At 39.3% G+C, this 16,542-nt stretch overlaps 2 protein-coding genes across 13 annotated transcripts in view; both read right to left on the bottom strand.

Moving 5' to 3' along the window:
- LOC127811283 (probable serine/threonine-protein kinase SIS8) overlaps positions 1-16,542 on the bottom strand; it is a 105,566-nt gene that overhangs the window by 70,541 nt on the left and 18,483 nt on the right. For 5 of the 12 annotated variants that reach the window (XM_052350998.1, XM_052350996.1, XM_052351006.1 and 2 more), the window contains exon 3: positions 5,159-5,477. The exons of 1 other annotated variant lie outside the window; for it this stretch is intronic. In XM_052350998.1, coding sequence (XP_052206958.1) covers positions 5,159-5,416 — 258 coding nt within the window. In that variant the 5' untranslated portion in view covers positions 5,417-5,477. Of the gene's footprint in view, positions 1-1,615; positions 1,769-5,158; positions 5,478-16,542 lie in introns of all 12 variants that reach the window. 6 more of the 12 variants (XM_052351003.1, XM_052350997.1, XM_052351004.1 and 3 more) reach the window with 3 other exon arrangements.
- On the bottom strand, positions 6,676-7,143 carry LOC127811771 (uncharacterized). Its single transcript, XM_052351940.1, has one exon. It carries the CDS (start codon positions 7,141-7,143, stop codon positions 6,676-6,678), a length of 468 nt encoding a protein of 155 aa, XP_052207900.1.

Here is a 16,542-nt window from a genome sequence, read left to right as displayed (position 1 = left end):
GGATCCGGCAATGTGAACAGGTGTTCTACCAATATCGAGGAGCTCAAAGGGAGAAAGTGAACATGGTTGCAACTCATTTGGATGGCGTTGCAAACGCTTGGTTTCAAAATCAAAGCTAAGGAAGGGTGGAATAGAGCTAGCCAGAGCTCGTAAATGATCTCTGAAATAGGTTCGGAGAGAAGACGAGGACGGATGTCATTTAGGGATTCAATAAGCTAAAACAGAATGGAACAATGGAGGAATATCAGGGGAAACGAGGCATTGAGAAATAACCTTTTCAACTTCCCGATTTCAGTACAACTACAGAGATTGAGGAAGAGGGATAGGGGGATGGCATTCAATCAGTTGACAGCCTCTCAAGCACTTCCACTGGTGTTGAGACTCTTGCTACTATTGATCTCCAAAAGCAGCAGAGGAAGGAGCATGAAAAGCCTCTTTACCAAGTATTTGAGGAGAAGGAAGAAAGTATTGTACCGGGCACCTTGCTTGGAACATCTTATACGAATGTCATTGGCACGGGCACACAAGACAAGACAAATGTGACATTGCAGCTAGAAGAGTTGGAAGTATTGTACAGATTTTTGCCTACAAAGAGGTTTAAAATTATCTCTATGATTAGAAAGGATAGGGTTGTAGGACTGACAACTCATTCAGAACCATTTTTAATGGAAATAAGGAAGAGGTGGATGGCCGAGATTGGTGTTGCAACAAGTCATAATACTATTATTGTTGAGAAAAAAGAAAAGAGAAAGTAAGAGCAAAGGGAAATACGAGATAAGAACAAGAAAATGCGAAGAAGAAACCAGTTGGTAAAGAGAGGCATTGGATGAATAAACAACGGCTTGGTTGTAATAAGTTTCTTGGGGACAAGAAACCTTTCAAGGAGAGGGAATTCTCCCGACCCTTGGGGTATTATAGGGGCAAAGCTGTAATTAGTTACCATTGTTGGTTAGGAAATGTTGTTAGTTCTATTGTAGTGCACATGGGTGCTATTCCTCGACTCTACTTCCAGTTGAACAGCCTATAAATAGGCTCTAGTACGTAGAGAAATGTATGTTGGAATGAAATAGTGAATTCATATTTTCCTCCTTACTTTCTCTCTCTTGTTCTCCTTTGTTGTCCTTCTTTTCTCTTGATTTCTGCTCTGTCTCTCCCTCCATTTCTTCTATGTTTCTCTCCCGAATTCTTCCAATTTCCTTCCTAGACCCTAGCTCTAGGGTCGTGACAAGCTTTTCAAGGGTATATTGATCAACAGATATTGTGTTGGCTGCATGTTTTAATATATTTGACTTCTATCAATAATGTATGAGACACTAATGGTCTTCAGGAGAGGCACCAAAGAGAATCTCAATCAGCTTTAACAATTTCCACAATATTCCGGCACTTATAACCCCCCAAATCACCTATTAAATCATCCAGCAAAGCAAGTTGGAACTACAATCCCCTAGTACATTAAGTGGCAGATGGACAAGAAAATCATCATGTGTTCTATTTCTTGTAATCATGCCATCAAGAGATTCAAAGAATCATTTATTCTGTTTTTATTGTACAGCGGATGATGCTGGCCTTGGTGTTACATTTTTGTACCATTTTTGTGGGATTACCCAAGACGTACTTTGATGAACATTTTGGCTGCCAGTCCTTTTTGTACTTTAGGGAGCATCTGGAGCAAGAAGACATTGGAGAGGGTTTTTTCATGGTGCAAATGGAACCATTCTTGCGTCCTCATTTTTGCGGCTGGGAGAATCTTTCTTTTTGGCTGCTACTCCTACATAGGTTTTAAATGTGTTACTTTTGCCAATAGCATAGGCTTAGACAGTCACAAAAAAGAACATATAATGCTGTTATCATATCCCTTGGGCAACTTTGTGATCCCTAAAAATCTGCCATATGTAATCACTTAAAGATGAGATAAGTTTGGAAACTATTATGCTAAATATGCAACAAATTGCAAAAAATAGTTCCATAATGTCATGGTTATTTATTGCACTAACATTACATATTGATTCCTTTTCACAAATATGATGAGAAAACAACAAAAAGTTGTAAAACTCGGCTTGCATATTGAAAGATACCCTTTCCAAACTTGTCCCCTTAAGCAATTTGGCTCATGGATACCTGAAATCCTCATGAACTTCAAGTTCAACTCAGAACTTTTGTGAACTATTGAGAGTAAAAATAATAATATAAAAGATAAAGTTAACCTTCTATTAACAAGCTTAAGTTTTTAGATGAGATAATGATTAATAATATTTAAATAGTTGCACGTGTTTGGACCAATTACATAATGAAGTCTAGCCACATGTGAGGGGGCATTTTGAGAGTAAAAATAATAATATAAAAGATAAACCCAACCCAACTCTTTATCTACCAACTTCAGTTTTTAGATGAGATGGTGATTAACAATTTAATATGAACCTTTCATGGTTCTCATGGACCACTTGGGTTCATCGCCACCCAAAATAGAATTCACTTCAAGTGCCCCACGTGTTTCAAGCTTTTGAGCTCTCTCTAGTAAAAAGAGAATGGATGGCACCATCTTCTTCTCAAACCATAACAGTGGTCCATCTCTTCATGCTTCCAATAAGACCTAATTTCTTATTTCACCCCCATCTCAATCTCTCCAATTGGCTATGTAGTTCTTTACACTTAGTGACTAGTTTGACTACTCAATTATGTGAATTTTGGTTCTTGGGGCCTAATAAATGTATAGATCTGGAAATATGTACGTATGTATATTATCTACACTAAAGGGGTGGCAAGCTAAGCATGTGCAAATAAATAGATTATATATTTAAATGTTTAGTGAAGAGCTATTTATGTTTTAGTGAGAAGTTATTTATCTATGTACGAGGTTGTGAGAAGTTATTTACGTTCTAGTGGAAAGTAATTTGTGTGGGAACTCCTGAAGGGCTTTTTGGGTATTTAAAACCAAATAGAGCTTCACTTGATTGTAAGACCAAAAAAGTGGGTTTTCTTTTTATATTAGAATAGAAAAGATAATAGACCCATACACCTTCAACATAACATGGATTTCAATCCCTTTTTCTACCTATCATTGTTAAGGAAAAAGAAGGCGCGAATACAAAGCTCGAAATATGAATGAACATTTAGAATCTAGAGGTTTTAAAATGAGCAGACTGAAAACTAAATAATGGAATGAAGATCAGTAAAAATATAAATATGGATGATTTTAAGGTAAATCAAAAAGATCAAGTCACACAAAGAAAAGATCAGTTCAATTATCTTAGACCAATCATCCTAAAAGATGGAGAAATTAATGAGGATGTTACCCATAGAATTAAGCCAAGATGGTTAACATAGAAAAATACATCCAGCTTTATGTGATAGAACATTGTGTTAAAGATAAAAGGAAAAAATTTATAAGGCAGTTATAACTTGCAAGACTAGCTTTGTTGAATGGCATAGAATGCAAGACAATAAAACACCAACATATGCAAAAATACAAGTGTAATGGAAATTTGAATGTTAAGATAAAATTAGAAATAAAGTTATTCACATTAAGGTTGGAGTGGCTCCTACTGAGAATAAAATGTATAAAACATGGTTAAAATAGTTTGGTCATTTGAGAAGAAGACCAATAAAGGCCCTTGCGATGAAAGCCAACCAAATGGAAGTGGAACAAGTACCTAGCAAAAGAGGTAGAAGAATACCAAGAAAAACATGCCAAGAACACTTATGTACAATATGAGTTACAAGGGCCTTATAAAAGATAAAGCTATAGATGGAAATGACTAACAAGCTAGAATTCATGTAGTTGACCCTACATATTGGGATAAAGACTTGATATAAGGTTGTTATTTTGCCTACCTATCATTGTTGATTAGTCTTGAATGTCAATGACAATGGTTAGAGGGTCTTTTTGTTAATTACCATGTAAATAATGTAGCAGTCTTTTGTGGCTAAAACTAAAGCAATCATAAGTAATTCCCTCATATTACTTCTTTACAAGATTGACAGATTATATAGGACAAATGATCAAAAAATCCAAAATTTTACCTATGTTTACTATTTTAACCCAAGTTAAAAAAAAAATTCAACAATACCTCATACTTTATAAGTTTTGCAACACACCATCAACTTCCATCAAGAAGTTACAGTTTCTAGTTACTGAAAGGAAAAAAAATTAGTGAAAAATTGCACTTTTTAGTAGAAGCTCATAATATAAGTGCAACACGTAAAAAAGTACCAAGAATTAATTGAAAAATTATCAAGTTTGGGTTAACAAGTAAAATTAGATGAAGAGCACAAAGTCTTCCATAATTTGGGCTTATATATCTTAGAAAACATATATTAGATGTGTCAATACGAATTTTGGGAGCACAGGTATCTGGTTCATGATGTTAATAACACAGAATATTGTGTGTAATAGCCTCTTCACTGCAGCCCTTGTAATGATTTTCCCACAAGTAATTTGTTGAACAATTCTCCACCCAACGAATTTTATGGCTTTATTGCATTTCTAAACTGCATTCCAAAGCTTAGTGTTAAACTTAGAATAATGACTTCATGCTCGCATAACATTTAGTTATTTCAAATTTAATGAAAAATATATTTGAACATCACTAGAGGATGGTTTCATTTTTCAAATCATAATATCTGTTTATTTATCTACTGTATGATGCATCTCAAGGTTTGATTTCTATTGACCCAAAGGTTGAACCATTGATCCTTGACCTAGTGTCACTATTCCACCTTACAACATCGAAGGCTTCAGAACATTGTTGGTAAGTAATATGCAATAAACAGGCTAATAAGCCATAGTAGGAATTTGACTACACATCTAGTAACTTGCTACATTCATGTGATTGACATCTAGTGAAGATAAGAACATTACATGACAGCAATGTATGTATCATGCATTATACATATACCAAGAATAGAACAGGAAAAAGGCAGGCTTTATGAATTTCATCAAATATCAGTTCCTGGAAGTCCTTTGAGGTCTAGCTGCCAACTTGAAGCTGCTATCTAATATATTGACATTCCTGCAGTACTTTTTCACTGAAATAACTTTAAAGTAGCTTAAAGTTCCAGAAACAAACATCCTAATGGAAAGACAAGCAGAAACCACAGTAACATGAATTTATTCAGAATCTAAGGACCATCAAAACAAACAAATTGAAAGATTGCTCACAGGAATGACAGAGTAGAAACCATTCGGAATTGGTTCAGAAAGTGTTCCCGTCCTCCAAAGAATTTGTGACGCGGTCTGTGATGACACTCTATCAGCGTCATCATAGTTATTTGCTTCTCTAGTGCTCAGAATTTCTTCTTTAGAATCCAAAGTAACAGCTCCAAAGTTTTCCATGAAATCTGAAGGCCACCACGTTGCATTTGGAGGCCTTTGTTCTGCTGATCCTGCTGCATCATCTCGTGTCTCCTCCATGTCCATATATATTTGGAATGTATAACCATTTCTCACTACTTCCTACCCCATAGAAAACATTTCCAATCTGAAAATCATTTCAAGACCACAAAATATTGGTTCAAAAACTTCTTTTCTTTTGACTTTATTAAGCTGAAGGCCATGCGACCAGCAAAGGGGAAAAACAAATGTTCAGATCTGCTTCAGTATATATTTCTTTGGTACAGTAAACTTGGTTCCAGTACCAAACGTTTTGTAGCTTCAAGAAACATCAATCAATCATATATGCATCAGATGGCAAGCAAATTCCAAATAGATTAACACACCAGACAAAGAACATTTTCCCAAATTTAATTCAAGCAAGTCAAGGTTGCCCATAATTTGTAAAGAAAGGAGGGAACAAAATCAAAGGAGACAAATGAAGAACAAAAGTGACAGTTTTTATGTGACCGCACCACTATCCACCCAAAGATATGGAAGTCGCACATCTATAAAATAGATAGATGAAGCTTCAGATTAGTTGCACCTTCTGACACCTAAGAGAAAATTGACTAATAAGCTACACCCCCACAAAGCAAGGCTTCCAAGCAAGCAAGAGAGTTAGGTACCACGAGCAGAATGATGTTATCAATAAAACAAGTATAGATAATACTGATCAAAATTTTATCTCAAATTAATTTCAGAACTTGGAAACTTATAGTTTCAGCAGTAATCTGTCAGGGTCTTGACCTGACAATGTTAATTCTCCTCATGTGGGGGGAATTAGGATTGGATTTGAAGAGAGAAAGAGAGGAAGAAAGAGGAAGAAACGAGAGGGAGAGAAACAACCGAAGAAATTGAAAGATAGGAAGAAACAGCAAGATTCTCAAAATATTCATCAGTATCCTTCACTGAGAGGGAAAGCCCCTTTATATGGGCCCATCCTCATTGGCGGATTCAACCATATCAACCACCTACTGCCCTCAACCGTTTAATTCCCTCAGCTACAGCATACTGCTATTTTGTTACAACAGTACAACTGTAGCTAACAGCTTATGGTTTACTTGTTACAACTGTCTCTACTGTTACAACCTCCCATACAATTGTTTAACCCCTCTAACTACCCCTAACCACTGTAGGGTCTTGACAATTACCCCCTGGTTCAGAACTTTCTTCTCCTCAAGAAAGTGAGAGGAGCCTGGCAGATTGCGGAAATTATTGCAACAAGTTGGGGAGGTACTCCCAAGTATTATTGTCGGGGTGTAGATGCATCCACTGCACTAACACCTGGGTAATAGAGCGTCACGCTAGTAGATCACCCTCTTATCTAGTCTCAAGACTGGTTCTGGCCGAGGAAGAGATTCAGAACCAAAGTTGGGCAAAATAGAAGAAACCTGCTGTGTGCCAACCGATTTCTTAAGCAACGATACATGAAAAACAGGATGAATATGAGAACAAGGTGGTAACTGATAGGCAATGGGTCCGAACTTAGCCACAATCTGAAAAGGTCCAAATAACTTAGGGCTAAACTTGGATATTGGACTATTAGTGAGGGCTCGCTGGTGAGCATGCCGTAATGGCAAATAAACCAAATCTCCAACAGAAAACTCCCACTCACTGCGTCGGCAATCAGCAAATTGCTTCATCCTATGCTGGGCGGAAGCCAACTCCCTCCAAAGGATCTGCAGCACCTCCTGCTGCCGCTGTAGGAATTCATCAACCGCAGCTACTGACGATGAGGACAGTGGCAGGCAAATAGGAGGGCTTATAGCCATATAGGGTCAGAAATGGGAACATCTTAATATAGGTGTGATAACACGAATTATACCACAATTGCGCTAAAGAAAGCCATCTGTGCCACTGACAGGGATGGGCTAGACAAAGGCAGTGCAAATAATTCTCAAGGCACTGGTTTACCCTCTCTATAACAGTAAGCAGTAGACATATGTAAGCAAACTCCCAATGACTTAAACAATTCCTGCCACATAAGATTAGAAAAAATCTTGTCTCAGTCTGAGACAATAGTCCTTGGCACCCCATGCAAGCTGATGATCTGATCCAAAAATATTCAGGCCACTTCTTGAGCCGTAAAGGGATGGGAGAGCCCTATAAAGTGGGCAAATTTAGTAAATCAATCAACAACCACCATCACACAATTTTTACCTTCGACCACGGTAACCCTTCTACAAAATCCATAGACAAGCAGCTCCATGCCTGCTCCGGACACTCCAGAGGCTGCAACAAACCGGGGGTCACCACCGATTCATGCTTACAACGCTGGCACACATCACATCACATCACAGCACATAGTCCTGTATTGTCCTCTTAAGACTAGGCCAATAGAACAGTTGCTTGACCTTGTGGTAGGTGCTCCGAATCCCTGAGTGTCCCCCTACCGGTGAGCCATGTAAAGCCTGTAAAATTTTGGCCTTAAGCTGATCACAATCCCCAATAACGATTCACCCATGAAATTTCATCAACTCACCAGAAATAGAATATCCCGGCTTACTACATGGGTCAAGCAATAACTGATCCTGCAACTCCTTAGTCCACCTAGCTAAATAATAGCTCTCCATTACCCTCTGCATCCAGTCAGGAATGATGGTAGTTATGGCTGCCACTGATCCTTCCTCAAAACTGCGAGACAGCGCATCCACGGCTACATTTTCTTTGCCCTGTCTGTATTGAATAGTATAATCAAGCCCCATCAGTTTACTCATGCCCTTTTGCTACAGCTGAGTCTGTAACTTTTGCTGTGAAAGGAACTTTAAGCTCTCGTGATCAGTATGGATGATAAAAGACCCACCTTCTAAATAATGCCGTCATTTCTCAACTGCTATCAAAACAGCCAGCAACTCCTTGTTGTAGATACATAACCCCACATGTTTTCGGCCCAAAGCCTGACTTAGGAAGGCTATAGGTCGGCCCCCTTGCATAAGAACGACTCCGACTACAACACTGCTCGCATCCATTTCCAATATAAAGGGTTGACTGAAATCGGGTAAGGCCAAAACAGGAACCTCACTCATTGCTTTTTTCAGCTGCTGAAACGCCTCATCTGCTTGTGAATTCCACTGAAAATTATCTTTTTTGAACAGCTCTGTTTATGATCCCATAATTGCACACAAAGCGTCGATAATGACCCATCAACCCAAAGAACCCATGCACTAACTTAACAATTGTAGGCTTAGGTCAATTCTCCATAGCTGCCACTTTGTCTGCATCCGTACTTACCCCTTGGCCAGAGATGATGTGACCCAAATACTCCATCTGCCGTTGGGAAAAGCACATTTCGACTTCTTCACAAATAATTGGTTAAACCTAAGGATCTCAAAAGCAGTCCGGAGATGGCTGAGATGTTGGTCAAAGGATGGGCAGTAAATCAGTATGTTATCAAAAGAAACCAGAACGAATTTGCGGAGATAAGGCTCAAAAATCTGGATCATTAAAGATCAGAAAGTGGCAGGGGCGTTTGTCAAACCAAAAGGCATGACATTGAACTTATAGTGCCCATGGTGTGTCCGAAATGCAGTTTTGTGAATGTCTTCAGGTTTCATACAGATTTGGTGGTAACAAGCCCGCAAGTCTAGTTTTGAAAAAACGGCTGCATGTTTGAGTTCATCTAGGAGGTCTTCTATTATGGGTATAGGGAAATTGTCTTCAATGGTTATTGAGTTCAATTGATGGTAGTCAATAAAAAAACGCCACAAACCATGTTTCTTTTTAACGAGGACGACATGAGAAGCGAATGGGCTATGGCTAGGCTGGATAATAGATTGTTGTAACATTTCCTTAATAAGATTTTCTAGTCAATCTTTTGCTTGGGTGGATATCTATGGGAACAGACATTGACAAGTTCCAAATTAGGTTTAAGAGGTATAGCAGGATCAAATGCACGTTTTGGAGGTAGGGATGAGGGTTCTACAAAGAGATCCTTAAATTCTTCTAACAAATTGTGTAAAGAGTCAGATTCATGTACCTGCCATATTGGTTGACCCGAGCTACTAACTGTCACCAATAGCTGGCCACCATGCATTGGCACCTCCTCCTCCTCTATGGCTTGTCATGAAAACAAGTGTGCCACTTGATTGATTCTTGATTTCAGCAATTTTCCCAGCCTTTTTCCCAGGATGATTTTGCATGTCCCACTATCTAAACTCCCACTCAAAGTCACTGCGCTTCCATCCTTTGTAATAGTCACCTCCAGCTTATTGAAATCAAAGCTGATGGGACTAATTGTCCGCATCCAATTGACTCCCAATACCACATCACATCCTCCCAGCTTTAATAAGTCTGCCAAGAATATCTCTCCCTGCATTTCCCAACGGAAATTTATGCAGGCCAATTTGCTTACAATCTTTTCTCCATTCGCCATTGTCATTGTTAACGGTTGTACATTAGTGGCGGTGCATCCCAATCTCTTTCCTATTTTTTCATCTAGGAAGCTATGAGTGCTTCTGCTATCGATCAAGATCATCAACTTTTGATTCCTCGCCCTTCCTTCCACTTTAATTGTTTTGCTGTTCACCAATCCCCTTAATGCATGTAGGGAGATCTCCCCATCCCCCTCTTCAGCCTCCATAACCTCTTCCTCCTCTAGCACTTCCTCAGCTGTTAGTACTTGTTAGTACTTATTCGTCTCCTTCCAAAATTAACAATTGTTATGAATTGGCAAGGAAAACTGATCTTATTTCCAGCCTATAACTCAATATATATACAGTTTAGCAAAAGCATTCCCTACTTCCTTAAATTAAGGATCCACTACCCAACTACTAATCTGAACACAAAACACAACATGAGGGCCATAACTTTAGCCCACTAACAGATAATACAACTGAAAAATAAACCAATAACTATATATAAAAAATAATAAATAATAAATCCTATAATTCTGTAAAAATGCTACTTATTTCCTGACAACAATTGTTTTCTGCATTGGTGGCCCGGTACATATCTTTCGACCGTTGCTCCACGGTTCCCAATCTACCCCCCCCCCCCCCCAACGAATGATTTCCCAGCCATTGACGGCACCATGTTGTTCTTCACCATTGGGCCCACCTTCACTACCTCCTTAAAACCCCCACAGTTGAAAGCCACCGAGTTACTCCGAAAGGAAACTTTTGTTTCCTTATCAAGGCCTCTACAATCATTTCTTGCAGCCGAGCCCCTTCCGCTGCCTCTCTAACTATTTTCTCTTTTTCGACCGTTGCATCTTCATTGATGGCCTTAATTCATTATTCAGCCCACATATGAAACTTGAAATGAAGTAGGCTTCGCTTGATCCTGGATTTAACGTGCACATCACTAACTTAAGTTCCTCAAATTTCTCCTTGTATTGTTGCATTGTTCCCATTTGCTTCATCTTGTTAAATTCTTCCACAACATCCGCCAAAATTTTGGTCCCCATATCTTGTACAGAAATCCTCCACGAATTGTGACCAAATGTTGCCTTCTTGCAACTCGTACCAATCATGAAACCAAGAATCAACAATGTCGTTCAAGTAGTACGCTACCAACGTTATCTTCTACTCTTCCAAAGTTCGATAAAGGCTGAATAGTTTCTCACACCTCTGAACCCACTATCGCGGAATTTTCCCTTCAAACATAGGCACATCCAACTTGGGCATAGGAAATTGAGGAAGGTATGAGACTAATGGCACGACTGACCTCCGACGGCCTTCTTGGCTGTCCGCGACTTCCTCCTTCACCATGCTTGGCACAACAGACCTCCTATGACCTACTCAGCCATCCACGACTTACTCTGCCACCATGGTTTCTGCCTCCAAGTCTACGATTTCCGCGGTTCTTGGCCCTATTCCATGCCCAAACAAGACCGGTTCCGAGCATTCTCTTGGAGGGAAATCGGGCGATAACCGTACTTGGTTCTACCCCACGAACATGAGCATAAAGCTTTGTAACTGGTCCCTCACTTCCCAAATTTGGCTAGAAACCTCCTCCCGCATGTGTGCTTGCATGATCCATCTTGCGCTCAATTGTTTGTTCCATCTTCAGTTCGATCACGTCCTTGATGGCTACGATCTTGCCTTAAACGTTCGCTACCGACACACTAACTTGTTGAATCTGCAGCTCCATCCACTTCAACCTTGTGCCATCCGTTGTCACCCTGATTGGAACCGCCAAATGGTCCAAGGCTCAAGCTATGATACCAATTTGTAAGGGTCTCGACCTAACAAGGTTAATTCTCCTTGTGTGAGGGGAATTAGGGTTGGATTTTAAAAGACAAAGAGAGAGAGGAGGAAGAGACTACGTAGGCATGGCTGCTGTTGTTGCCAGACCGTGCCTTTGTGTAGCTTCTTGTGTTTGTGATTAGTTGATTGTACTATTAGCTTGTGCTTGCAGATGTATAGGATCAAGCTTATTTAAGTGTTGTTGTATGTAATTGTTAGATAGGAGGTGCAGTGTAGGAGAGGCAGTTAAGGTTAGTACATAAGCTAGCCTCTGTTGTATTTTCTGTATTGAAGTCGATTTTCATTCAATTGAATTTTCAGCAAGTTTCTTTTCCTTCTCGCTTTCTTTCTTTCTTCCATTGTGAAGCTCTTGCTTCATGGTATCAGAGCAAACACGACTAGCGTCTGTGGCTTCTCAAGATTCAAGCTCGTCTCCTTCTTCCTTATCCTCTGCCTCTTAGTCCGATTTTTCTTCAATTGCTAAGGCGCCTTTAGTTTCATTCCTACAAAACTAGATTCGAGCAACTATTTGTATTGGAAGGCGCAGATCTTAGCCACAATTAGGGCTTTTGGTCTCCTGTCGTTTATCAACAAAACAAATCCTCCATCGAAACACATTTCTTCTGAGCATGACAAGCCAATTGTCAATCCAGAATTCCTCAATTAGATTAGATCAGATCAACTCTTACTAGGGTGGTTGTTTTCTACAATAGACAAGGAGGTTCTCGGTCAGGTAATACATTGTGAATCAGCAGTTGAGGTATGGACTACTCTTGAAAATCTGTATTCTCAGTAAACAGTTGCTAGATCTTTTCAATTAAAGCAACAACTTAGATCTATTAAGAAGCATGACATGTCAGTTAATGACTATATCTTGAAGATTAAAGCTATAAGTCATGCCCTAGCAGCAATTGGAGAACCTCTAAACGATAAGGATCTGTTAATGGTTGTTTTGCATAGATTAGATGAGGATTATGACACTATTGTATGAGGATTATGACACTGTTGTCAATTTAATTACATATCAAATGGATGAGATAAACCTAAAGAAGGTTCAATGCCTCCTATTGATGCATGAACAACAGTTGGCTACGAAAAATGTGTCTAATCTATCCTATGTTCATAATTTTGATTCTGTTGCTATGAATGTCAACTGTGCCTCACAAGTAGCTAAAGGTAGCAGTGGTAGCGCTAGCAAGGGAGGTTTTCCTAATAGAGGTGGTTTTAATTCTCAGGGGAATGGTTTTAGAGGTGGTAGAGGCAGAGGTCGATCTTATGGTGAACAAATTTATCGCCATCTATGTGGGAAACCTAGACATCTTGTTGATAGGTGCTTCCACAGGTTTGACAGAAACTTCCAACGTAATTCTTTTGGTAGAGGTCAATCTCAGGCTTTTATGGCTTCTCATGAGGCTAATGGAGCTTTCTTGACAAACTTAGGGTTTGCACTGGGAACTCACTATGGTCTCTCCCCACAACCTTTGGACAATCAGTCACAACTTTCTTCCTCTTCATCTTATCAACATGGTGATACTTCTTGGTGTGTAGACTCCGACGCTACAAACCATATCACCTCCAACCTGAATAACCTCGCGCTTCATACTCCCTATGGTGGCAGTGATAAAGTGGCAACAGGCAATGGTAAGACTCTCCCCATTGCTAATGTTAGCCTCAGTCAAATGCTTACTCAAACTGATCCTACTTCTATGATTACTTTACCTCGAGTCCTTCATGTTCCTAGTATGAAAAAGAACTTGATTAGTGTTTCCCAGCTCACTAATGATCATAATGTAATTGTTGAGTTTCACTCTAATTTTTGCTTAATTAAGGACAAGGACTCGACAAGGTGCTACTTCGAGGAACTCTTAGGAATGACCTCTATCAGCTGACTCCAGCATTTGGTCATGTTGTATCACTAGCTGTTTCTACCCCTTTTGCTGCTATTTCTTCACCAAAATTTACTAAGTCCTTTATATCTTCTTTGGAAAATTGTAATAGACATAGTTTGTCCTCTTCTAGGAAACCTAGCACGCAGTTAATTTGTATTGATAGGGTCTATCAACAGTGGCATGCTAGCATGGGGCATCCTTCATTTCATGTATTGCAACATGTTCTCAATCAAATCAGTATTCCTTATTCTCCTATTGATCTATCATTTTGTGATTCCTGTAAATTAGGTAAAATACATCAACTTCCTTTTGCTAATTGTCAAATTACAGCTAAACATCCCTTGGAATTAATATATTCAGATTTGTGGGGTCCTTCTCTTGTTTTTTTCGTTGAGGGTTATCGGTATTACATTGTGTTTGTGGATGCTTATACTAGATATACATGGTTGTATCCAATGAAACTTAAATCAAAAGCCTTATCCATTTTTAAGACCTTTCATAAGTTTGTTGAATTACAATATCAGTTCAAACTTAAAGCCCTCCAAACAGATAATGGTGGAGAATTTAAGGCATTTTTATTCTTTCTACATACATGTGGTATACAACCTCGATTTACTTGTCCTTACACACACCAACAAAATGGTGTTGCTGAAAGAAAACACAAACATATAGCTGAAATGGGCTTTACTCTTTTAGCCTATTCTCATATACCCTTAAAATTTTGGGTAGAGACTTTTCAAATAGTCGTTCACACTATTAATCTACTACCAGCCTCACCACTTAAGTTTCTTACTCCTTTTGAGAAACTCTATCTATCCAAACTGTATGTAGTTGCAGCCTTTTGGTTACCTTAGACCCTACAACAAACACAAGTTCAATTTTCATTCAACTAAATGTGTGTCTCTTGGTTACAACCATATGCAAGCCAGATACAAGTGTATGCATCCTTCGGGTAGAGTCTATGTGTCAAGGTATGTTCTCTTTAATCCTGAGGAGTTTCCTTTCCCTCAGTTAATTTCTAACTCTCATACTCCTTAGTCAATGTCTAGCATGGGCTTGCCCATAGTTGTTTTGAATTCTTTTCCTCTTTCAGCTACCTCTGGTCATTCACCTCAAGTAGCACCACCTAATTCCTTAGTTTCTCCTGCCACTAGTTCTAATTTTGTTGTTCCTGAGCAGCCTTTATCTCCTTCTTCTTCTATTCCTGTTGCACTAGTTACTGCAACTACATCTACCAAAGCTAAGGTTGCTTCAGCACCCTTTATACATCCCATGCTTGCTAGAGCCAAAGCAAGATAGCTTTCACTCACTTCTCCTCATGCCTTAGTGAGCTTTCTAGAGCTCAATTCTGTCCAAGAAGCTCTCTTAGACCCCAATTGGATTCAAGCCATGGAGGAGGAATATTCATCCATAAAGCGAAACCAAACCTGGGATCTTGTCCCTTTTTCTTCAGACGCAAATCTTCTTGATTGTAAATGGGTTTTTCGAGTTAAGTATAAGCCTGATGGTTCTATTCTCAAATATAAGGCTCGGCTTGTTTCTAAGAGGTTTCTCCAAACACAAGGGATAGATTTTGCTGAGACTTTCAGCCTAGTTGTCAAGGCCCCTACAATCCGGGTGTTGTTTTCCTTGGTTGTTACCTTTGGCTGGGATATTCAGCAAGTTGATGTGAATAATGCATTTCTAAATGGGGATCTTAATGAGGTAGTGTTTATGTCACAGCCTGAGTGGTTTGTTGATCAGTCTTTTCCCTCTCATGTGTGTCGATTAAGGAAATCTCTCTATGGCCTCAAACAAGCCCCGAGAGCTTGGTACACTAAGTTGAGATCAACCTTACAGGATTGGGGATTTATGAGGGCAATTTTAGATGCATCTCTATTCTTTAAAAGAACCTCTGAGTTTGTGTTGTTTGTGCAGGTGTATATTGATGATATTTTGATCACTCGGTCAGATTCTATTGCTTTGCATGCTTGTATCCAAGATTTAGACACTTATTTTGCTCTGAAGACCCTTGGTTTAGTGAATTATTTTCTAGGGTTTGAGGCTTATCGAAATTCTACAGGACTTTACTTGACTCTGTCCAAATATACCATGGATTTGCTTAAAAAGGCTGCAATGCAAGACTGCAAGCCTTGTGCCATCCCTATTGAGTGCAGCCACCTCTTTAACCGATGAAGGAGATCTATTTTCTAACCCCTCTCTTTATCGAACCATTGTTGGTTCTCTTCAATATCTAACATACACCAAACCTGATGTAGCCTTTGTGGAGAACAAATTAAGTCAATTTTTGGCTTCTCCTAAGGACCAACCTTGGTTAGCTTGTAAGAGACTATTGTGGGATCTTAAAGGAACAATTGGCTTAGGTCTGGTCTTCACTCCTTCATCTCCTGGTCTGCCCCTAAATGTGTATACCGATGCTGACATGCAGGTTGCAAGGTCACAAGACGATCCACTAGTGGCTTATGTGTTTTTCTTGGAAATAATCTACTTGTTTGGGGCTCAAAGAAACAAACAGTTGTTGCAAGATCTGTTGCTGAACCTGAATATCGTGTTGTGGCACAAGGGGTGGTAGAAGTTTTGTGGTTGAAACCACTCTTTTATGAGCTTGGGTTTTCAGGCACTAATACTCCTATTATTTGGTGTGTGATAATCTGGCAGCCAAGTGTATAGCTGAGAATCCTGTTTTTCACTCAAGAACTAAGCACATAGAAATTGATGTGCACTTTGTTAGAGAGAAGGTTGAACGCAGTGATGTTGAAATTCGATATGTCAATACATTGCATCAAGTGGCTGATATATTCATTAAAGGGCTGCCTAAAGATGGATGTTTGTTCTTGTGTGATAAGCTTGGTCTTAAAGTAACTCCTACACATCAGCAATCAGCAGCTACGGAGATTACTTCAGGGGAAAGTCCAGTTTGAGGGGGCATGTGGAAGAGATTGTGTAGGCATAGCTGCTGCTGTTGCCAGACTGTGCCTTTGTGTAGCTTCTTGTGTTTGTGATTAGTTGATTGTACTATTAGCTTGTGTTTACAGATGTAGAGGATCAAGCTTATTTAAGTGTTGCTGTATGTAATTGTTAGATAGGAGGTGCAGTG

Source organism: Diospyros lotus, chromosome 10 (genome assembly GCF_014633365.1).
Source record: "Diospyros lotus cultivar Yz01 chromosome 10, ASM1463336v1, whole genome shotgun sequence".
Lineage (NCBI taxonomy): Eukaryota > Viridiplantae > Streptophyta > Magnoliopsida > Ericales > Ebenaceae > Diospyros > Diospyros lotus.
Note: the sequence above shows the minus strand (reverse complement) of the source record. Positions and strands in the feature narration are given on the sequence as shown.